Source organism: Eublepharis macularius, chromosome 3, assembly GCF_028583425.1.
Source record: "Eublepharis macularius isolate TG4126 chromosome 3, MPM_Emac_v1.0, whole genome shotgun sequence".
Classification (NCBI taxonomy): Eukaryota; Metazoa; Chordata; class Lepidosauria; order Squamata; family Eublepharidae; genus Eublepharis; species Eublepharis macularius.
The window spans coordinates 128,488,959-128,513,577 of NC_072792.1; the positions used below are offsets into that span (position 1 = coordinate 128,488,959).

At 41.3% G+C, this 24,619-nt stretch overlaps 1 protein-coding gene across 1 annotated transcript; it reads left to right on the forward strand.

Moving 5' to 3' along the window:
• The first annotated feature begins 1,227 nt into the window (after nucleotides 1–1,227).
• Nucleotides 1,228–16,379, forward strand: STYXL2 (serine/threonine/tyrosine interacting like 2). The gene is made up of 6 exons (XM_054973808.1): nucleotides 1,228–1,364; nucleotides 2,180–2,304; nucleotides 8,395–8,489; nucleotides 9,476–9,707; nucleotides 12,189–12,406; nucleotides 13,056–16,379. Exons 2-6 carry the CDS (start codon nucleotides 2,198–2,200, stop codon nucleotides 15,866–15,868), a joined length of 3,465 nt encoding a protein of 1,154 aa, XP_054829783.1. The 5' UTR covers nucleotides 1,228–1,364; nucleotides 2,180–2,197; the 3' UTR covers nucleotides 15,869–16,379.
• Nucleotides 16,380–24,619: the final 8,240 nt, after the last annotated feature.

Sequence of the window (24,619 nt, forward strand, 5' to 3'; positions counted from 1 at the left end):
GCTATATTAGATGTACCCACTGTGCACGCTGCCTACTTTTCCATGTTGTCAAATATTTCCTTGTTGCTCTGCAAGCAAGAATTTTAATTGCCTATAAAATGGGAACAGTTTCTCCTTTCTGTCTGAAGTTCTGCAGACAGGCTCCCTTGGTGGGGGGGGGGGATTTCAGAAAAGTGCATTCCTCTTTGCAGCAAGAAATATTTCCTGTGAAGCCAATGGAAACAAACAAGCAAACCAAACCCCCCCAAATAACTAAAACTTATAACTTCAATAACAAAATTAATGAAAGTGAATCAGTTTAAAAAACAAGCCAAAAATGAAAGTTGTGCAAAACCTTGTTAGCAACTTCGTATTATATAATCTATAAATAACCAAATATTTATCAGATTTATGTCCCTCCTCTCTAATTAAAAATACTCAGGGATGATTGCAACAAGTGAAAATAGAAAAATAAAAATTGTTTAAAACAATTTTTAAAATCAAGAACAAACCTTCAGAGATTACCAAGGATTCCAATAATGTATCTACTAAAAGGACTATACCAGAGGAATCAGGAATCATAGGAGGCTGCTTGGAGTCAGTGTGTCTTTATGTTCTTCTGTCTCCTTCTGCACATCAGCCTCTCAGATCAAAACAGATAATCCACATCACAATGTGCTGTGAGCAAAAAGCAGGAGCCTACAAGGTAAGCCACGCTAGTGTGCGTACAGAGCAGCCTGGTCCCTCCAAATGGTTTGGCAAGTGAGCCAATCCACATATTGCAAGGGAAATTCCCCAAGTCCTAGAAGTGAGAGTCATTAATCTACCTGGGAGGAAAATTCTTCTAGATCCCAAATTGTTTAGATGCTGTATATGAAAGAAAATTCATCCTTGGAGTCTTCCCAAAATAAAAATGGTATCAGGATGCTAGTCCTTCCAACATCTCAACTCAACAAGCTGTGGCAATTCACAACAGCCCAGAAAAAGAGCCAGGGACTAGAAGTCTTAGGCAGTAGCACATCTGTTCCTGAGTCTGGAAGGGCCACAACTGATAACTTGAGAATATAAATAACATAATCTTTTTGCCTACTGAGTGAGGTTGCTCAATCTGAAGGGGTAGAGCTAAACGTCCATACAGGCACTGAATTTCTTCCCTGACTACCCAGCAGTCAGTGTCAGGGGGGCTATATTTAGAAGGCTGATAAAACCTGAAGCCAACAGTTGTCCTGCCCCTTTGAGACTAAATCCCACAGCAAGGGAAGGAGGGCAACTGCTCTTATCCTCACTGTGTCCCCCGCCCAGTTTGCTGCTTTTCTACTCTGCCCTTCAATTAGGCACAAGTGAAATCCCACAGCTGAGAGACAGATTTCCCTCCTGCACTCAAGGTAAGTTGCTGTTGGGCTCTTGTACTTTCTTGCTGGGTCATTGTGTAGTAGCAACTCAGCTCTTGCCTAATGGAGCCCCAGCTGCATTCTTGACATTTGAGACAAGCTGCCAGAGGGTGGAAATGGAGTGCATGAAAGGGAAGGAGAGTATCTGAGAGGCCTTGTGGTCGGAAATGGAACAGAGATTTCTATAATGGGAGCTAGGAATCAGGCCCTTTTTCTGTACAAAGCCTGAGGAACCAACTGCTCCTTCTTTGGAATCTCAGATTCCCAGGAAAACCATAGCAGAATTGTGGGGGAGATTTCAGTGAGATGACATGCTCTAATTTTTAAGAAGTCTTCTTTGGCATAAGTTCCTATTTTTCTTTTTTTTTAAAAGCTGCCTTCAGAGAATTTAGTGTGATTATTTATTATTTCTTACAATAACTATAGTGATGTAAGCAACATGGTTAATGATCACCTTTGTCTAAGCAAAAGGATTTGGGCCTTTAGCATTCCTAACTAATATATCGGCCAATTTAATTGTTTGTATCTAGGGTCACTCAATGTTTAGAACAGAGACTTGGCCAAACATAAATGGCACTTCTTCAGGCTCCCTTTTCCCTTAGCAGTATCACCCTTTATCAAAGACCTCCTCAGACTGAGTCTAGGGGTTTAAAGTTCTCTGAAATCATTTGGTTTGTTTATTATGAAAAGCAACACCTGCTCCTTAAAACCAACTGACAGGATTGATCTGCTCTGTGTGGTCTGCCCATCTATGTGACTCACCAGAGTTTTTGTACATTCTGATCCCCCTCATCCTATCACCTTCCCAGGAAGTCCTGAGAACAGCTATGGCAAGGGCTACGGATTCAGATGGTGAGCAGGTAGTGCCTGATGAAGAAAGTCCAGATGTGAAAGCCGTGCAAGCCCACTATCTTCGCAGTCCCTCTCCCAGCCGGTGAGTATTTACACAAAGTCGGCCACCAGAGCCTTCTGACTATATGGTGGGGGGGAGGGGGGGAATTGCACCCTCTTTCTCCTTTCTTGCATCACCCAAACTCTGCTGAAGAACAGAGCCTGCAATGATCTTTCAGAAGCCAGGGTGGAGAGCTCATACATTATTCATCCAATTGATTCAACTGAGGTGGTTTCCCACAAATACGGGGTTGTGGGGGGAAAGTATTATTGAAGCTTGCTGAGGCGGGACAGATGCAGCAGAGCCCACCCAAGCTGCAGTAGTTAGCATAGGCCTTCTCTCAGTTTGGTTCAGTTTAGATGTAAGTGCTTGATTCAGTCCATTGTACAGACTGGGAATCCATGCACAGAAGGAGAACTGAAGTTTGTACAGAAAGATTCCTATTTCAGCACTGGCAGTTAGGTTTTCCTTTAATTCATTGTTTTAAATTTAGTCTACTATAAGGAATCCTTCTGGTCTCCCCGCTCCTGTGATCTTGCATTTTATCACTCAAGATTCCCATCTGCCTTGGCAGTTCCCTCCCCCTAAAATTGCATTAGCTTGCAATCCTGTATGCACTTACTTGGCAATAAGTTCCATCAACCCTAGAGGGACTTCTTCTTAAGTAAACATGTTCAAGATTGCAATGCATATCAAGGTGATTGCATAATACATATGTTTGTTTACAAAATTTATGCCCTGCCTTTCTGCCCCCATCAGGGCCACCAAAGAGGCTAACAGATTAAAAACATACATAATAAAAACATGTCTTTAAAACCAAGCAAAAAAATACAATTTAAACCATAAAAACCAAGCTTAAAATGTACATACAAAAACATAAAAACAATGAAAACATAGGGCAGGAAAAAGGGATCACTGCAGCAGCGGTGCCAGATGGCTTGACTCAATAAAAGAAGCCACGTTCTCCAGTTTGCAGGATCTGAGCAAGTCTGTTAATGATAGGACGTTTGGGAGGTCTTTCATTCATAGGGTCGCCATAGGTAGGAGGTGACTTGGTGGCTCATAACACACACACTTGCTCGAAAAAGGCAGGAACCGAAGGATACAGGTGAGTCTTTCTGGGGAGAGAGTACCAGAGTTATATAGGGCTTTAAAGGGCAACACCCTCAAAGCATGGAGCAGACTGTTGTCATTTCTCTCATCATCCATTATATATATATAACACAAGCCATTTGAGTGCCTGACATAGAGAATCTCACCCGATTTGACACAAGGTCTCTCTTTGTTCAACAGCTCCCCTTTCCTCTGCCCTTCTGTAATTTTCTGGATAAATACGAATGAATTTTATTTTATTTCCAGTATATTTGAAGAAGTGAGCATTGACTTGCAAAAGCACATGATGGAATAAATGTTGTTAAGGAGCGTCTGAAATTCAAGTGCCACTGGAGTAGTTTTGTTTTGCTACAGCAGGCTAACACAACTACCTCCTTGGTATTGTCTTAACTCTGAGCCAAATTTTTTTTGATGCTTGATAGAGCAAAGCCATAGGATGCTGGATCTGCCTTTCTTACTCACCTCAAACAGGCAGATAAATCATCTTTCCCCCTACCCTTATTTATTTGTTTCATTTATAGACTGCCTTTCTCACTGAGAATCAAACCAGCCTACAGAATTCGCAGGGCAACACAATCAAAATAGTATAATACATGCAACAGACAATACAATAGTAACAGTGCAATGCATGCTACAATCAGCGCAAACAGGCAAAGAAAGCCTGGATAACACAATTAGAGGACAATGTAGCAAAAACCGCACAACACACAACAATGCAAGAATAAACTGCCTAAAATTTGACAAGCATTGAAGTTAGAATCCTGTTCACTTTATAAAATGAAGGTCGAGAGAGAAACCTCCTATTTTCTGAAGCAATGCAAAGTCCATTCCTGAGAGAGAAGTAAGGATGCAGCTGGCTTTGTGACCCTAGTCCATTTTTAAAAATTTGCCTACTCCCATGATTGGCAAGAGAGTGAACACTGCTAGCCAAACCATCTGTCTTTGTTTCAGCTTAGGTACACTTGGATAATTTTTCTTACTTTGGATATGTCTCATTCGCATGAATCCTTAATCCAATGGAAATTGCTTTAAAAAAATGCTCCCAGAGTCCTTTAAATATGGGGCTCTCAATGGTATTGCGCCTCCCAGATTCCCCATCCACACTCAGTATAAGGGGCTTGAGGGCTCGATTCTGAAGGTGCTCTCCCTCCAACCATACTACTAGAGCTTCCCGAGAGCGGTTCCTTTTTCCATCAGGAGAGCTTGTCAGAATACCTGCCATGGATGTAGTGTAGTCTAGCTTCTTTCTTGTTCAGCTGTAGCTGGAAACTCTAATCCCAAGGAAAAGCAGCTCACAGTACCAGAACCAGAGCCTTCATCAAATAGGAGGAGTTGCTTGGAGGAAGCTGTCGAACTGGCTCATGTTCCAGTAGGTTGAAGAAGCTGAGGCTTCTTCATAGAGGGCATTCCTTGCAATGATCTGGGGAGGGGGCATGGCTTGGAGGCAAAGCACCTGCTTGCCATTAAATGGCCTCAGCTTCAGTCTCTGATGTATCTTTTAATTTCAGGCAGCAAGAGCTAGAAAACACCTTTTGCTGCCGAAGACCCTGGATAGTGGCTGTCAGTTTAGAGTGGATAATCCTATGCTAAATTTCAGTATAAAACAGATAAATATATTATGGGGGGAGGGTCCATTTTCCTGTGCTCCAGTTAACAAAATATAGCAAAAGTCCAGAGGCACCTGAAAGACTAACAACATTTATTTCAATGTGAGCTTTTGTGAGTCATAGCTCAATCTGAGGGAGATAGCTGTGACTCACAAAGGTCGCTGGATTTTGCTTGATTTTACAATAACCGCCCAACATGGCTACCCCTTTGCAATTGCCAGTTAGCAACTCTGAGACAGAGAACTATACCACCATCATGCCCATAGGCTCCAGCTGGCCTTCCTCCGACCAAGATCTTTGCTGGCTGAAGACAGAATGGCTTAGGTTTCCTGTCTGTATTATGGAGCTCTTCCCTCCCCCTCAGCCCTAAATAGTTCCAAACACGCAAAATGTCAGTCGCTTTCTGAATATGAAGAGCAGGAAAACCTCTCCCTCCTCAAGCACTGATAGGGGCTGCAATCTAATGTCACAACAAACCTGTTTGTGATAGGCACAAACTCATTCAGGATCATGCTCACACACTTCCTCCTTTCCCCTCTCATGAACAGATTGCAAGTAACTGTTATCAGAAGTCTTCATCAAACTCCAGTTTGTTGTGACTTCAAAAAACAGCCACCTGGACAAACTAGAGTTTTGTGTCTTCCCCATAAACTGGAATTCTGAACACAGAGTCAATTGTGACGCTTCACTAGAACTTGGGTGAAAGAGCACATAAGCAATCCTGTTTTGAAAGTGCTGATGGTCTGGACTGCATGTGTCCAAAGAATCACAGCCTGATCAAAGCTCAGCAAAAACTAAGGCAAACAACTAGAGAAGGTGCAATGTGAGAACTCCTTCTTTAGGAAAGTTGAGCTCCATGTTAAGGTGTCCATGGGCCATTTCATATGTTTTGTGAGCATTTTCCCCATTCACACATTTTGGAGAAGCAGCTATAATTCTATGCATACATACAGGGGTGGGGGGTGGGGGGAGACCTATTGAACTTAATGGAACTTATTTCCAAGCAAAGGTGCATGGGTTCAGTGTATACTTAGGGTGTTCTGTATACACGTAAAATATACTGTATGGCTTGTAGATTTTTGGCCTTGGATGTTTTTTCATTGTAATCATCCCATTCTCTAATCATAATCCTCCTAAAAACCTACACATCTTTTTTCTGCATCAAGACTCTACAGATACTCTATCCATATGGGAGCATCTTCACTGCCAAATGCAGCACCTGATTTTAAGCTTTGTATTTTTTGTCAGTTAATATAACTTTAAATTGATGTATTCGGTACAAGAAGAGACATATATTTAGGGAGTTAACGTATTCCTGAAACCTGGTCAATAACATGTGCATGATACACAAATCTGTTTTGCTGATTAAACAGATTAATTATGCTAAATTAGTATGCCTTATTTGCTTAATTTCTAACAGGTGCTATATTCCTTCTGCAACACACAGGATGAATTCAGGGATCAGGAAATCAAAAATATCTTTTAACTAACTATTTCCCACTGTTCAGGGCTTTTGATACTAGCCTGTAGTTCTATACTGTGAATTCACCCATCCTTGATGGAAAAGATGGAGTCACTTTTCCTAGACGTCACTATGTCTTCAGCTGCACCAACAGAACAGAGCCTCCAAATCCAAGACCTCATGACTATGGTGGCCACAGTTTTCTTGGGAAATGCTCTGAATGGCAAAGAGAAATTCAGCAGACACAATTTTTATCTCCTTCCTCTCATCCTTAGTTTGCTTGGCAGCTTTGTTCACAGCAAATGACTACACAGCCAATAAGATTCTCCAAATCATGCCTGTGATATGCTACATGGCACATCAGTGGAATGACATGGGGTCTATATCTCTGTTCTAGCATGCTAAAGAAGGCAAAGGATTTATTAAAACTGTGAACTCTAACTTATTTGTAACATGGCACAATAGTAATTTACAGTTCCTTGAGTTAAGGATCTTATTAGTTTAAGATGAGAAAACATTGTTCAACCTGACATTCTCTGCTTTTTGTCGACTAGGGAACACCCTTAACGCTCCAGGCTGTAACTGGAGGATACATTCAGAAAGAGAATCTTTTATTCTTGTGTTGGCAATTCAGTTTTGCGGGAAACCAATGGCAATGGTTCCAGTGTCAAGAAGGAGTATGGTGCGCTCAGACTCTAGGTGATCCCTGGATTGCTAAGCAAGCACTAGCACATCCCTTATCTAAAAAAGATGGAGGGGGAAAACAACAGAGCACACTTTGCCTTTGACAGAGGAAATAGAAGGGCAGTCTGATACATTAACACCAGCATTCTGTTCAGGCTCTTCTCTGAGCACATCCCTCCATTTTAATATGCATTAACCAAAGTCAAAGCTCTACAATGCTTTGTGCACTTGACCCCCAGCTAACACAGCCCTCTCATGTCCCCGTCTTCTCAGCTGCCACCAGCTTGGGAACCTGGCTGTCCACATAATGCTTCATGACTAGTTGCCATGGAGACCAGGTTTGATTAATGCAGCTGCCAGACAGGCTGTGTTTACAACATTCAGAGACATCTGGACCCTCTAGTGGATGAGAAAGAAACATCGTCTTCTTCTGTAAACAGACAGTGCACACATTCAGCTCCTTAACTTTGTCACAATGGTGGACACTTGAACTTGTCAGTGGGGAATGTTTTCGCCTTTGCTTGGTCACTCCTTGCTCAAGTTTTCTCTTTAGTTCTTTGAGTGGTTGTCAATTTGGGGCTGGCAACCCTGGAAAAATGCAACAGTTGCCTCTGAACTGCCCCATGCTTAGCCCTCACCTAATATCTGATAGAGGCATCTGTACTACCAATAAGATGCTATGTCACAGCTCTCCTCCCACCTATTCCCACCCGATATATCAACTGTATAATAATGTTTCAAACTAACCTCTCAGTAATGTCTGGGTGACACTGCAATTTGTATAATAGTAGGCCATTGTTGATCACATTTGATAGAATAGAAAATGGAAGCAGGAGACTGGAAGCCAGTAAATGTTTAGGCAGGTCATTTTTCCAGGGAAATGTCACCCTGGGATTAAATTTTCATTAATTCCTTCCATAACTAGTTGTTCTCATAAAAGTGTCTCCTCGTGATATAATTAACAACATACACAACAGGACTTTACCATTGTATAAATGAATTTTATGTTGTGTTGATTGACCACATTTGAGGGGTTGAACACTTGTATAAGAAAAAGAGTAACTGTAAAGACATTACATCTTCCTTTAAAAACTTGCCCAATGACAGACCTTTTAGCAAAACTGCCTCTTTACCTACCAGCTCATCAGCACAAATTTGTTTTTAAGCTCCTGTGCTCAGAAGTAGTTGCAAAGGACTATTGTGTCAAATATGAGTGTCAATGTTATTGGAAAACTATTCCTTCAAGCTGTTGTCATTGATCAACAGATACTCAGTGATATCAGACACAGATACTGAGAGCATCTTCATGGAGCCCATCCACCTGTCATCTGCTGTGGCTGCCAAACAGATCATCAATGAAGGTAGAGGGAAATGAGGAAAGTAATGAAGATAATAGTGGACTTATTGGGGGAGAGGTTGGTGGATAGGTGATCCTATTTGGGGCACAGAATTGGACTAGCTGACCTCTGATCCGTTCCAACCAGTGCCACCAAGAGGGTTTATGGCACCTGGGCAAGTGCGATATTGGAGGTCCTGCTGTTACCTCTTATATGAACTCATGTGTGCGTATACAAAGTTAGGGAACCAGAGGCAAGAATTCTTGTTTGCACAGACCACATACAAGAAGGTTCCTACTTTCCCAACTTGTTCCTGCATCAAAGATAGCATATCTAATCTGTTTAGCTTATAACTATGTACATCAGGTCCCATTCTGTCATGATATGGGTTGAGGCTCATCTTTCACACTTATGCATGGTTTCCTCTTTTTTATGAACACTTAAAACAAAAGAGTTCTTGTGAGAAATGTGGGAGGGCATTGGCAGGGCCCAATGGTATGCATGAGAGCTGAAGTGGGGGGGAGGGTCCTGCTTTTCAGGGGCTCACAGTAAATTGTCCGTGTTCCCTCCCCTTACCCCAGGCACCTTGATTCAGACTCAATAATTCTATAACATCTGGAAAGCATTTGTGAAACCTCTTTTTTCTGATGAATCTAAGGACTAAACAAACCACCTTAAAGGTTAATAGGGTACTGAAGGTATTTTCCTTTCACATTTTGTTAAACAAGAAGCCAGAGTTTTCTGTTTTGATGTGGGGAACTAGTATGCACTTTGAGTGTTGTTGTAGGGACTTCCCTGGAATCTAGATGAAATACCTTCCTCCTTGGAATGAGAGTCTACTCAGCTCCAATCCAATGATGAACAGGGTACCCGAGTTTATCAGCCCATTAGAATGAAAAGCTAAGGCTCAGTCCAAGGGGATGGGGTTGAACAGTCTTTAGGAAAACTCCAAAGGTAAACAACACCAGCACATTCCTTGCAATTTTGAAAATGAGGTTGGTTCATTCCAGAGCTGAAGACAAAGGAAGTGAAAGTAGACTCAGTGTGCCCAGGGATGCTGGAATCTGCAGAACAGCTTCTGGTGGAAGATCTATACAATCGGGTCAAGGAAAAGATAGATGACACAAGTTTGTTCAACACACCATGTGTCATGGATTTGCAGAGAGCACTTGTGAAGGACCGACTTGAGGCCCCACGGAATGCCATTGATGAGGTCTGGCCAAATATCTTCATAGCAGAAAAGTGAGTAGGAAGTCCTTTTCTCCTTAACTATAATAATAAAAGCTGATTTTCTCAATATTTCAGTCTTCCTCAATCTGTATGAAACGTGTAGGAAGAGGGCAATGCAATGCCAATTCAAAGAAGTATGTGTTGTGAGGTCTTCTTTCTCTGAGTTTCTGTGAAAGCTACAGTGCATCTTTTTCTGATTCCTAGTCTGCATTTCTGTGAGTCACATAATACCTTTTTAATTTGGATGAAACTGTTTCTAGGAGTGTGCACCAAAAAAAAAAAAGATAAATCTAGATCCAGGTATCAGGAATTCAATAAATATTCAGTATCCCTGATATGCAAGTCATGTTCTCTAATCTAGTTCAGTAAGATTAGAGAATCCCGAATTTATCTGGCCAATAGTCCTTATTGGGAAAAACTATCCTCCCAAGTTTCAGGAATATTGGACCCCAGAGTCCAATGATATGGATCCCTGAACAAGTTGCCCCCTACTCTCCATTGTTTCCTGTGGGGGAAAGCATTCCAAGGCTTTCCAGGACAAAGAAACCTTAAGCAGGCAACCCCTGGCCAAAAGCCAGTCCCAGTGGAAGTCTGACACCCAATGCAAGCTGAACTAACAAAGCCCAACAGAACCAAACTACAGCAAGGGAACCAGTGTCAAACTAAAGAATGCCAATGCCAAACCAGGGAATCTCAAAGTGAAGCAAGGGGGTTGGGGCTCTCCACAAGCCGTGAAGTTTAAAAGGTGGCTGGTGGCAGCTTGAAGGGCTGTTTTGGAGCTCAGGTATGGAGGTAGAAATCCATAGCCCTTGTGGAGAGAAACAGGCTGCAGCAGTAGGGCTGCAGCAGGAGCTGCAATTGACTCGATAAGTGCTGAGGAAAGCTCCATGGCAGAATAGCGGCATGAGGACATGGGCTGAGGGACACAGGCTTGCCTCCCTCCTCTCCTAATATGCCTGGGAAGAAAGGAGGGGAGCTTGGAAAAGCCAGCATGCAGCATTGACCAGGTAAAACCGAATGAACTCCGTTTTTATCCAGCCAATCAGAATAGTCTCTCAATCTAATTCAGGATGCTGTTATCTGATTCCCTTTTATCCAGATTATACCTCTCCTTGGAGAGGCGCTATTTAATAACAACAACAACAACATTTGATTTATATACCGCCCTTCAGGACAACTTAATGCCACTCAGAGGGGTTTACAAAGTATGTCATTATTATCCCCACAACAATAATCACCCTGTATGGTGGGTGGGGCTGAGAGAGCTCCAGAGAACTGTGACTAGCCCAAGATCACCCAGCTGGCTTCAAGTGGAGGAGTGGAGAATCAAACCCCGCTCTCCAGATTAGAGTCCCGTGCTCTTTAACCACTACACCAAACTGGCTCATTGGTCTGTTGGGAAAACCCACAAGTGTACACATGGGTTTCCCCAGTAGGCCTGATAGTGCACGCCTGGGACTATTGCTGGCGGGAAGGCCGAGTCCTTTTCTTCATGAACACCACAGTCACACTCCAAACTGGTCATCACATACTCAGGAATTGAGAACCCTCAACTCACATGTGATATCATCACATTGTGAGACTGTCCACCCCTTTTCCATTTATTGGCTGCCAGTTGTGAGAATGACATCATAACGTGCTTTTGCATTGCCATATTGCCAGATATAAAGGTGCAGGAATGCCATTTTCAGTGGCGGAAGGATGTTGGCTCTAATCCAGCTTGCATTCACCAACTGTAAACTAACAGAATAAAGGGGATAAATCAGAATAAAGGGGAACTCAATCAAACTTTTAAAATAAACAGCTGATATCAATACTGCTATACGCAGAACATTTGTAATGTAAGGGGTATTTTTATTCATTAAAAAAGTTCAGTATTTCTTTGTCACATTCCCCAAATGTTAACTCACCAAGATCATGCAGCTCTGTATAGTGGTTGTCTTTTAGCATTTGTAGCCATCATATTTTCAAATGTATTTCTGTTACTCTGAGGAATTATAAATATTCTTTAAACAAAAGAATGAATGCTGGAATTCTTAAGGATCCTAGCCAGAAACTTTGTGATGTGTGTTGTGGAATGCACGGTGGAATTTTTGTGGCCTATATTTGTTCTACACTTCCAACACCTTGTTTTAGGGTAACATGTATTTCATTAGAATAACTGTCACAATAAGCCTTTGTATGTGCAATTATTCATTCATTCATTTATATTTATAGTTCACCTGTCTTGCTGAAACTTGAAGTGGAGGGTTAGGGTTAGGCTGTCAGACTTCCAAAAGTCAGGCATGTTCCCAGTACTTTGTGTCTCACCAAAAATGACACACATCTTTCAAACCTACTTTGTTTTTGGCATTCTTATATGACTCTAACCACTAGTCAAATTGTCAGATAGTCTGCAAGAGCTTCTCATCCACTCTTTCTACTGCATGATCTTTAGTCACAAGATTTATTCAGTGTAGAAACCAGAATCTAATTTTCTTCCTTTCCTTGAAGGAGTGTTGCAGTGAATAAAAGTCGCCTAAAGAGACTAGGCATTACACATGTCCTTAATGCAGCTCATGGGACTGGTGTATATACAGGACCCGACTTCTACAATGGAATGGATATCCAGTACTTAGGGATTGAGGTGGATGATTTCCCAGATATGGACATCTCTAAACATTTCCGACCAGCTGCAGAGTTCCTTGATGAAGCACTCCTAACCTATAGAGGTAAATGGGGCAACAGAGCTCATGGATTCCACTCATGGATTTTCCCATTTATTTATTATTTGTGAAGTAGTATTATGGCTCTTATACCCACTAGTAATATTGATTCTATCTTTTCAGCAGAATTTTTAAATGTTTCTATAATCCTCAGAGAAGATAGTTATATTATAAGCTACAATTTAGTACATTAATAAACAGACTATAAATAGTCATAGAAAGCATCTGAGATCCCAAACTGTTTATTTTTTTTTACATTTTAATGTCATTTTAATGTAAAAAATGTAATTTTTAATGTTTCAAATTTCTGCAAAATTTTGAAGCATATTATTCTTCAATAGCTTTGCACCAGGCTTCACCTCTTTATCAACAGCAGTGAATACACATTGACGAAAGATGTTTCATTTTTCAAAAGTTGGGGGACATCTCACCCCTAATTCAGAGTATGGTTTCAAACAGATTTTAACCAAAATTTACATTTTACATTTTTATAGCAGTAATGTATAGGATGATTTTGACTTTTTAAAAACTGGGACGCCCTTCCTCTCACAAACACTGAAATAAAGACTGCAGATGACAGAACATATGCCATGCTGGTCTTGTCCAGAAACAGTTTCAGAATTACTCTATTATGACTCTGTAATTTTACTCCTAGGAAAAGTCTTGGTCAGCAGTGAAATGGGAGTCAGTCGTTCAGCAGTGCTGGTAGCCTCTTATCTGATGATCTTCCATCACATGACCATCTTGGAAGCCTTGATGACTATACGTAAGAAACGGCCCATTTATCCCAATGATGGCTTCCTGAAACAGCTCCGAGAGCTCAATGAAAAGTTACTGGAGGAACGACAGGAGGAGAATGCCGAAGATTCTGATGATGATGAAACAGGCAGCCAAATTTCTGTTGTTAGAGCTGGAAGTTGTTCTCTGTTGTCTGGTCTAGAGGACTCTGGGAGTATCATAGGAGCCAAAGCCCATTCTATCGTGGTGGAAGAAGAAGACACAACAAGCCTCCTGGGAAGTGTTATGAGCACCTCATCAATGGCAAACTCTAATTTAGCTTCCAAACAGCCAACTCTTATCAGTGAGGAGGAGGAAGAACAGCTTTATGAAGAATGGAGGAAGCAGCAAGGCTTGCCTGCAAGGGAACTTTCAAGCAAGGATGGAGAGAGCAAATCTTCACACCTTGCATTCCAAGTACAAGAGGAATCTGAGGACATGAGTCAGATGATCCAGGAGTGGCAATGCAAAAACGAGAAGTACCAAATGGAAACCTACTTGTTTCCCAAAGAGGAGGATGGTGACTCTGCCATGGAAGGAAAACCATATCCCGTAGGTGACATAAGTGATACTGAAAGTGTAAGTAGCCACGACATCAGGATCTTGAAACAGCAGCTGGAAGCAAGTGGCATCAACAGAATGAGGAGAGGACGCACCGACTCTATGTCTACAGAAAGCAGCTGGGATATGTGGAATGAGAGGATGATGGAGATAGAGAAGGAAGCTGCTCAAAGATATTGTTCCAGAGCTAAGCATGGTGATGAGAATCTGAACCTTGAAAGAGGAACAAAGGAAAGAGATATAGATGAGGAGAGTATATTATCAGATACTAGCTCTTTTTATAATTTCTGTCAAAAGAACAAAGACAAACTAACTGCTTTAGAAAGATGGAAGATTAAGAGAATCCAGTTTGGCTTTCACAAGAGAGATTCAGAAGCCTCTGAGCAATCCAAGGCTGAAAATGGCAGCCAGCAAAATAAAGAGGATATGGAAGATGAGAAGAACTTATCAGATATCAACCTAACAGCTTACCAAGCTTGGAAGACAAAACACCAGAAGAAGGTGGGCAATGAGAATAAAGATGAGATTGTGGAGATTGCTAAAGTTGAAGATTCTGCTTCTGCTAGGAGAAAGCAGAGACGAATGGAGTTACTTGAACACTCCAAGAAAGTTCTGGAAGAAAGTCAGTCTCTTTGCAGCTGGGAAGCAGAAAGTGCCATGAGTGGAAGTATCCCATTGTCAGCCTTCGGGCCATCAATAGTTTCTCTGAATGGCACAGAGGACTCTGCCTCAGCATTCAGCATGCAGACCAATCCTTCTTCTTTTTCTCAGGCTAGAAGCAGTAGTGGGGTCATGCCAAGTCCTGCAGTAGCAACAGGTGTGCCCATCCTCCCAGTAGGCCCAGATAATGCAATCTCAATGGCCAGCATTCAAAACTGGATCGCCAATGTGGTTAATGAAACTATTGCTCAGAAACAAAACGAGATCCTGATGTTGTCCCGCCCACCATCAGTAGCAGCTTCCAGTATGATGTCAGATCGTTGTAGACATGTGGACGATGATAAGACATCACTGCTGAGTGCGCAGAGCAATTCTCTTCTTCGCCAGCAGGACACCCAATATGCTGACTCCCAGTCCATCCTATCTGGTAACACCTCAGTGAGTGGAAGGACAGGAAGGTCCAGCTCAAGCAGGAAAGTGACACAAACAAGTAAACCACTGTACAGCCTCTTTGCTGATGAGATTGACCTAAAGAAACTTAACAGGAAGGAAAGGGAGATGCAGACAGAGATGAGAGGGAAAATGTCAGATTACCAGACTGAAAAGCTTATCAGTGACAATAAACGTAGCACTTTATTTAAGAAGAAGAAGATCAGGGGTGATGATGAGGATGCCAAGTCAGAAAATGATACAGAAAACACAATGGGTGGTATGAGGTACCCATTGCATGCAGACCATGACAGGAGTGACCCCATTTCTGCTCTCTCAGGTCAGTTTGCCTGTGCTGGTGCTATAAGATCAGAGGTAGAGAACAATGTTAAAAAGTGGCTCACGGGTCTGAAGGCTGAAGAAAAGTCCTCCTATCAGGACTGCACTGACAACAGTGGACAGAAATACACAAGATCATCCACATTTAGAGAGGTGGATAGTGAAACTTCTAGTTATAGATATTGCAGATCCCAAAAAGAAGAAACAGATCACTCTTCAACTTACCAGTGCAGAGATAACTTGCAGAAGACTTCTTCACAATTTGACTCTGTTCAAGAAGACAGAGAGGCATACAAGTTTACACGGTCAAAGATCCGTGAGTCAAGTTCCATAGAAGCAAGTCCAGAGCCCTATTTTTTCAGAAGAACTCCAGAACCTTCAGAATCCCACGAACCATCCACACATCGTCGAATCAGATCACATGACTTCGAAGAGTGTGAGGAAGAGTCTGGTTTAGATGTGTCTGAATTTGGAGCCAAGAGAAAGTTCACCCAGAGTTTTGCAAAATCTGAAGAGAATGCAGAGAAAGAAGAAAAGGTGGAAGAAAGAAAAGAGTGCTTTGCCTCAAGGCATTCCTTCAGACACAGGCAAAGCACTCGAAAGGAGGAAGAAGAAGAAATGGATGATGATGCCATTATTGCTGCATGGAGAAGTCGACAAGAAGAAACTAAAGCAAAACTCCAGCGAAGGAGAGAGGAATGATTGAGAGCAAAGTCACACTATTTCCATTCTCTCTTACCTGGAAGAAAGCCTTCCAAGCTTTAGCAAAGCACCAAAAGTCAAAAATCCATTTTAATTTCCCATCATTACCTTTCATCATCTTTCCCACTTACCAGATCACAGTCCCATGGATACCATTGTATCCTTCATGGTCTCCCTGGGAGAAAGAAAATTTAAAAACGGAAAAATAGCTTATCCAAAGAAAGGAAGATTGTGTACCAATATTCAATTCTTGGTGTCGAGAAACATTTTGAGCACTATTTTTGTCTAGAAAGCATTAAAAAGGAACAATAACAGTCAAAACAAACATCAGAATCCTAAATTTTTGCCTATACATATATTCGTGCATTTGTATGTGTGTGTGTATCTGTCTTCTGAAGTTACTGAAGGATCACTTCTGTATTTAACAGCCTTTCCTGCCGATTCTTTAAACGTTTCTACTCTGTTCCCATGTGGAAAGTACAATTGAACTTTAAATATTCCTTTCATTCTAAAGCCCAAAGCATGGAGTCTTTTCTGTGTCTTGCATCTAAAGAGAATACTACAGGGGGGATATACTAAATATTTGTTCCCATGACAACTTGTCACTGTGCAAAATATCAGTCATTGGGCATATGGGGAGGATTTGTTTAGGATTTTAATTTTGTTTGCTCTAAATAAGACAACACTACACCTGAACAATTTATCTTTGGTATGGAACCTCATAAATATATACAGCAGGTATCCCTTTTAAATGTGGAAGGCTACATTTTGGTGCATGTTCAATACAGCTAATAGAGCCTCTGTACCAAAGTATACTAGTAAAGGTGTATCAACAAATGTGCTTGTCTGCAATATACCAACTGTAAGAGCCTCTAAGAGCCAAAAGTCCAGAGCTGATCAGGTTATGAGGGCAACCATTTAGGAATACTTCTCAGTCAGATCCGCTTGCTGCTAATTCTGCTCATAAACTTGCCCTGCCCAGTGTCTCTGGCTGAAATTTGCACAGCTTTTACTAGTGCCTTGCCTCACAGTGGCTCCTAAAGCTACCATCCCATATAAATCAGCAAGAGACAGATCAGGCCATTGTCTCAAATCCAAATCATCTTTGCTCTCCTCAAATACACATGATGACCCTTCTGTTTTCCTGTTCTTCTCCAGTTTGATCTGCTATACACACAGAGAGGGCAACCCATCATGCTTCAAATTAGAAATTTGTTTTAAGACAACAGGACATTTCCTTCTTTTTTAACATGGGCAAAGATAATTCAACCTCATCTGCCCTTCACCTGCTCTCACCTCCCTTAGCTCTCTTTGGAAAAAGGTTTCAGTCCATCTACTTTCATATTTTCAAACAAAACTCATAAAAGGACCATAAATACCATGACTCGTTAAAATGAAAGCTGTTTTCTCGTTTTCCCGTGAGACCTCTTCCTGAGAGAGGGGCAGAGAGAGTTCAACTCTTTGAAGGATTCTTTTTCTGTTCAAGTAGCTGCATCTGAAAGCAGTCTTCTGGGCTTTGTTCCTTAACGTCATCTTGACCAGCCTCTCCTGTGGCTTCTCTCCACTTTGCTTCTGAAAGTATGAAGGAGGATCAGCTCAGGGTAAGGAAAACAATTTGGTTTGCACAGTGGCAGGAAGCTATTCTTGGGGAATAACTATATATGAAAAGTTCAAAAAAAGGTTACCCACACCCCACAAAAGAATCAAAATATAGATGCTGTTGGGCCATATTTGAATGTTAATATACAAGGTGCATAAAATGATGGTAAACAGTAATTGGGAAACCAGTTAAAAGCTATAGCAGTAGATTTTTATCCAACCCATCCATTAGGGTTGCCACCTTGGGGTCAGAAAATTCCTGGAGTTTTGAGGGCAAAGCCTGGAGAGGGCAGAATTTGGGGACGGGAGGGATCTCAATGAGGTATAATGCCATAGAGCCCACCCTCCAAAGCATCCATTTGCTCCAGAGGAAGAGACCCCTGTAAGTCTAGGAGATCTCTAGGCCCCACCTAGAGGCTAGCAATCCTAGCCTCTCTCTTCAAGGACCTCAGGGTGGCATATACAGTTCCCCTCCTCCATTGCATTCTTACAACAGCCCTCTAAGTTGGTTACGCTGAGGGAGAATGGCTAGCCCAAGGTCAGCGTGGCTGCTTTCGCACTCACTGTATAACGCACTTTAGTGATCATTTGTAAGTGGATTATCCTGTGTGAAACATTATCCAACGTGTGTGAAAGCAGCTTAAGAATGAATTGGGAATTTGAACCCAGGTGCCATCAGTCTTACTCTGACAGGCCGAATTCAACATTCTAACCCCTGTACTGGACTGTACTACACTTCACTGTAGAGTGTTGTCAAGATATAACAGAGCTTTCCGCCACACTCATCAGAGATTGGCTGTCATGCCTCATTCCTTCCCTTGCTTTGACCCAGGGGTAAATCTTCGTGGGATGTGGGACAGATGGGATCACAGCCCAAGACCAGAATGTGTCATAACCAAAGGAAAGGAAATGCTACTAAAAGTATTTTTGCTCATGAGTTAATGGTGTCACAGTGAGTAACAGACACATCTTAAGAATTAGTTTTACTTTTGGTGTATCTCCACACTGGATGGGATAAAATCTGGGGTAGGTGAAGATGTAGAGAATACATTTGTTCTGGGGAATGCTGTGAAAGATCAATAGTCATGCTGCAACAACTTCAACAGTCACAAGTGTTACAATGCAAAAAACCTTTTGACCAAAGGAGGCTACAGGAAAGTAGTCCATTTGCATTTCAGGAACTAAGGTTGTCAACAAAACTGAGAACAGCCTTCTACCCATTAATCCTGCATATATTTTTTTAAAAGAAAAGCTCTAACTCTGTGGAGAAGAGCCAAGCAGAATGTGTGGTTATTTTCCCTGGCCATTTGATTGACCAACCTACTAGTATTTACAAATATTTGACTAACCCTTGTCATTTAACCTCATGAATATATTCTTGGTGGAGCAGATAAAAAGGAGGTGAAGCAACAACCACTCATTCACCAAAGTGAATTTTTAAAGGAATCTGCTTTTTGCCCAAACGGAGAGTCTCTCTACACAAGACATCTTACTTAGGGATGCGCAAGGGACTTACTTCCTGGATGTGTGGTCTTCTATGCAAGTGTACTCTGTCCCCATAGCAGTGCATGTGTATCCACAATGGGAGAACAAGTGTATGATCTTTCACTTACGCAACCCTTCACCAGAGGAAGGTAACAAATCTATGTATTAACTGCAGGTGAGAATTGGCATGAATTATGTTCTCTACCTCCCCTTTCCCACCAAAGAGTCCCGCACACATAACTATCATACAGTTTTGTTTCCTTATTGTTGAGAATTATAAAAATATTCAATTAAAAAGAGACGAGGTTTAATAACTACAGAAGCGCTTTTTCAGTATGTCTATAATAAAGTAAAGGTGTTTCAGTCGATATGGCACAAATAACAATCTATATGTATCTGATTTTTTTCTCCACTTCAAACTTTTCTGCTATTTGGAAAAGTAATGTAAACATTGCTATTACTTCAATTACATAGAATCATAGAGTTGGAAGGGGCCATACAGACCATCTAGTCCAACCCCCTGCCCAGTGCAGGATCAGCCTAAAGCATCTCTGACAAGTATTCATCCAGCCTCTTCTTGAAAACTGCCAGTGAGGGGGAGCTCACCACCTCCCTAGGCAGCTGATTCCACTTTTGAACTACTCTGACCGTGAAAAAGTTTTTCCTAATATCCAGTCGGTACCTTTGTGCATGTAGTTTTAGCCCATTGCTTCGCGTCCTACCCTCTGCTGCCAACTGGAACAGCTCCCTGCCCTCCTCCAAATGACAGCCTTTCAAATATTTAAAGAGAGCAATCATGTCCCCCCTCAACCTCCTCTTCTCCAAACTAAACATTCCCAAGGCCCTCAGCCTTTCCTTGTAGGGCTCAGTCTCCAGACCCCTGATCATCCTCGTCGCTCTCCTCTGCACCCTCTCGATTTTGTCCACATCCTTTTTGAAGTGAGGCCTCCAGAACTGCACACAGTACTCCAGGTGTGGCCTGACCAAGGCAGTATAGAGAGGGGCTATGACCTCCTGTGATTTCGATGCTATGGCCCCTTTGATACAACCCAGGATTGAATTAGCCTTTTTTGCTACCGCATCACACTGACTGCTCATATTACAGTCCACTCTTACCCCAAGATCCCTTTCACATATACTACTGCCCAGAAGTGTATCCCCCATCCAGTATTTGTGCTTCTCATTTTTGTGGCCCAGATGTAATACTGTGCACTTGTCTTTGTTGAATTGCATCCTATTCACAGCTGCCCACTTCTCCAGAGTATTCAGGTCTTGTTGAATTTTCATTCTATCTTCTTGGGTGTTTGCTACCCCTCCCAATTTGGTATCATCAGCAAATTTAATGAGCAGCCCTTCCACTCCTTCATCCAGATCATTGATAAAAATATTGAAAAGTACCGGGCCCAAAACCGAGCCCTGCGGCACCCCACTGGACACCTCCCTCCAATCTGATGAAATGCCGTTGACCACCACTCTTTGAGTGCGGTCCTCCAACCAGTTCCCTATCCACCGAACTGTCCTATAGTCTACTCCACAGTCTTCCAGTTTGCCCATCAGAATGTCATGGGGGACCTTATCAAAAGCTTTACTGAAATCCAGATAAATCATGTCAACAGAGTTCCCCCGATCCAGCAAGCTGGTCACTCGATCAAAGAAGGAAACCAGGTTGGTCTGGCAGGATCTGTTAGGAACAAAACCATGCTGACTTCCCTGGTCACTGAGTGGTCCTTCAGATGCTTACAGATTGATCCCTTTAAAATCTGTTATAATATCTTCCCAGTAACAGAAGTCAGACTGACTGGCCTGTAGTTTCCCGGGTCATCCTTCCTCCCTTTCTTAAAGATTGGGATAACATTCGCTCTTCTCCAATCTTGTGCCACATCCCCAGTCCTCCAGGAGGCCTTGAAGATGATGGACAGGGGTTCTGCAAGTTCTCTGGAAAGTTCTTTCATCCCCATGCTTCACTTAAGTTTTTTTCTTCAAACCCCACTACCACCTTTTTAATTTGAATCTTTTTTCATGAATTTCTAATGTATCTTTTCCATAGGTGGGAAAAGGTTACTTGTAGGAATTTTGACACTGCATTAGACTGTCCTTCCTGTAGTGATATAATGCTGATTAATGAAGAATTAACCCTATGCAGGTTTGGAATGAAAACTCTGCTTGAAAATAAAATTTACAAGAACTTGCTAGCACCAGGACTTCAGAGCTGATCAGTAGCTTAGAAGTTGTTCTTGCAATCAAATTTTAATTTAATGAACAGTCCCATCGAAAGGTCCTGACCCCAGCATATTGGCAATGCTGGTGCATTACTGTTAGATAGTATGCTATGCCCACTCAGCAGAAGAGCACCTATATTGCGCCAGCTGCATTAGCTGCCAGTGGAGTACAGAGCAGGTTCAAGGTTTTGGTATTAACCTACAACGCCCTAGCTGGACTGGGACGAGTGTATCTGTGAGACCGCCTCTCCCTATGTGTCCCAGAGGATGCTCCAATCGGGAGAGAAACATCTATTGGTGGTCCCTGGCCCCAAGGAGGCCCGCCTGACCTCAACTAGAGCTCTAGTTGGTGGAACTCTCTGTCCACTGTTTCACCGTGCCTGCAGACAGAGATGTTCCATCAGGCACATGGTTGAGATCAGGTTTGGTCTCCAACAGCCAAAAAACAGAGAAGAATAAAATCTGAATCCCTCCCTACTAGGGTTGTCCACCACCTTATCTTGTTGAGCTGTGTCTGCTGCTATTGATTGCTGCCATATGAATGTATATTTTTACATGTGAAGTTTTTAAAAATCTATTTATGGTTTTAATTGTATAAATTAATTTTAATGTGTTTTTAAAATGTTGTAATCCGCCCTGAGCCTTTCATAGGGAGGGCGGAATAGAAATCCAAAGAAAATAAATAAAAATAAAATAAATAAAACACTTCATATCAAGATGAAGATAGCACAGCAATTGCACTGAAGTCCATAGCAACCACACCACAGTCATGGCATAGTGTTCAATGATACCCTTGAGACAGGCAGAGATGGAAATAGCCAACCATCACCTGCTAATTTATCAGGCCATGCCCTGCACCCATGTTAGCCCACTTCTGCCAAACACAGCAAGGGAAAGAACAAATGGAATGCCGTTTTCTTGGTATGGCAGGTGATGGCATGGAGGAATGATCATTCACGATGGAGCTTCACAGATGTGGTTTTGAATTTTATTTTATGTTATATATAGTCTGCCTTTCTCATTGAGACTCAAAGTGGATTACACAGTGTGAATCAGTACAATCAATTTCAAAAAAGTTAAAACAAACAATGTAATATGGTATATACATGAACATTTGGAATGATTTAAAACCAGCAGAAATCCAATACAAAATTGAAGAAATACTAAAACAAGAGAATAAGCAATTCTAGCATATTAAATGACATAGGAACTACACAGTATGATCTTATTTACAGCAATAGTAGTAAAGTCTATAGTCTATCATACTTAGTAGGCTTAGTCATCATTCTAAATCATTCAGAGGCAGGACTTTGTTTTTGTTTTTTTTAGAAAATTTTTATTGGTGAGTATACTTTTCAAATTCAATACATACATTCCCTCAATATCTAATTAGCCCTATCCCCCACCCTTTTCCTCCCCCCTCTCTATCGACTTCCAACAGCTTTCCAACCCTTACCCCCTCTTATTACTTGATAATTCCCTTAGTCTAAGCACATTCTAATTTTTTTTCCAGGTATTCTATCATATATATCAAATATCCTATCAATATAGCATGCTTCTATCAATTATACTATCAAATATTCTATCAGTATAATATACATCTATCAATTATACTATCAATATAGTATAAATCTTATACCCCTCAATATAGACCAGTATGATATGATATGATATGATACATGATATGATATGATATGATATATAACAAAAGTCTTAGTTTAAAAATATTCTATTTTTTTTAAACATATATTCTATCAAATATACTATTGTCATTATAATATGTATTAACACCCCTACTGTGCACCCTGCCACCAATGTGGCACCGCACACAGCACCATACTGCACATTCATTATATAATATACAATCTAATCTACCAGCATAATAGTATATATAGTATGCCCCATAAGTATATTTGTTTAACTATTCCCTTATTCATATACTCTGATAAAGGTATTACTTATCATAACCTCCCTATCTTATTCTTTAAAAAATCAGTTCTAAATTTCATCCCTCTTCTGCTATATTATAATCCAAGCTTAGATTAAAATAGATATAAATTCTTAATGGTAAAGTCACTTCTCTTTTCTGTTTAAAATGTCTTATTTCAAAAGTTCTCAAACTGCCACAGTTCTCCTTTCACATCCCATTTTTTTTCCAAAAATTGTTTCAGTTTCGCCCAGTCCGCCAAATACTGTCCCGGATCTAGGTCTTTAAGTTTTCTTATCATTTTATCCATCTCTGCCATGTACAGCAATTTGTAAATCCAGTCCTCTACAGTAGGTCAGAGGCAGGACTTTGGATAGCACCGAGTGAGTCACGCACCTGCAAAGATCCCATAGATACACTATTGGGCCCCTTGAGAAAACCCAAGTGTACAATTATGAATTTCCCCAAAAGGCCAAATGCCTCATCCGGGGGCTGTTTCAGGTCAGAAAAATGGTTTGGGGGAAGTCTGAAGCTTGTTCTCCATGCATTCCACAGTGGCAATCAGAATCACGTGTGAGAATTGACAAAAGCTTGCAACTCATGTTTTGACTTTTACACAGGAAACAAGATGGGGACTCTGAAACCAACCTGTGTGTTCCATAATTTTTGAAATGGCTGCGATGTGCTACAGCCATAAAAAAAGAATTAGAGAGAAAGAGAAGTGTAAATTACATCTTAGGCGGAAAAGAAATAGAAAAAAGCAGAATCAGGATTAAATAAATAAACAAATTGAAAGTTCGTTTTAGAAAGACTAAGTTTTAAATAGTGTAAACATGTCTAAAATAAAACAGTATGCATTTAGGTTCCTTATAAAACTGAATGTGAGTATCTCTGAAAATAGTCTTGAGCAAAAGAAATACACGCCAAAATGAATTATTTTCAGAGCTCTTTATTGGAAATAAAACTGCATTTTTAAACACATGAGTATTTAGTTCTCTGAAATTAAAAAAAACAGACTTAACATTACCAACCTGGTATATAAACAGAAAGATGAGATTTGCCCAATTGAGTTTGGGGGCAAAGACATGCAATGTTATTTCCTCTGAACATTTTATACAACCAATTAGAAAAACATTGGAAATCCCAGTATGAGGAAGCCCAGCCATGTGTAGCAACCACAAGTGTGCAAAGCCTATATCGTCTCTTTTGAACAAGCAGGAATTGATGTCACAGCTGGCAGATGAAACCAGAAGTGACATCCCAGCAACTAGAGATTGTTTAGGTAGCTTTGGGGAGAACAAAGAAGTAGTCTGGAGTAATGGGCCTCTGGGCTGGAAGTAGCTTAACCTATTCGAGACAAACGACATGACATTTTTACTGGACTCTAACTGACTCATTTCTGTTGGTTAGTCTTCCAAATGCCAAGGGTTGCCAATGTGTTGGAAAGTTCCTGAAGATTTGGGGCTGGAGATGGGGATAGCAGGGTTTGGGGAGTGAAGTGACCTCAGCAGATATAATGCC

Excerpts from the sequence above, each read along its gene's own strand:
- STYXL2 (XM_054973808.1), top strand. The coding sequence starts at position 2,198 with ATGGCAAGGGCTACGGATTCAGATGGTGAGCAGGTAGTGCCTGATGAA. Across the intron at positions 9,708-12,188 it reads AATATCTTCATAGCAGAAAA|GAGTGTTGCAGTGAATAAAA; the intron begins GTGAGTAGGAAG and ends CTTTCCTTGAAG. Across the intron at positions 12,407-13,055 it reads AGCACTCCTAACCTATAGAG|GAAAAGTCTTGGTCAGCAGT; the intron begins GTAAATGGGGCA and ends TTTTACTCCTAG.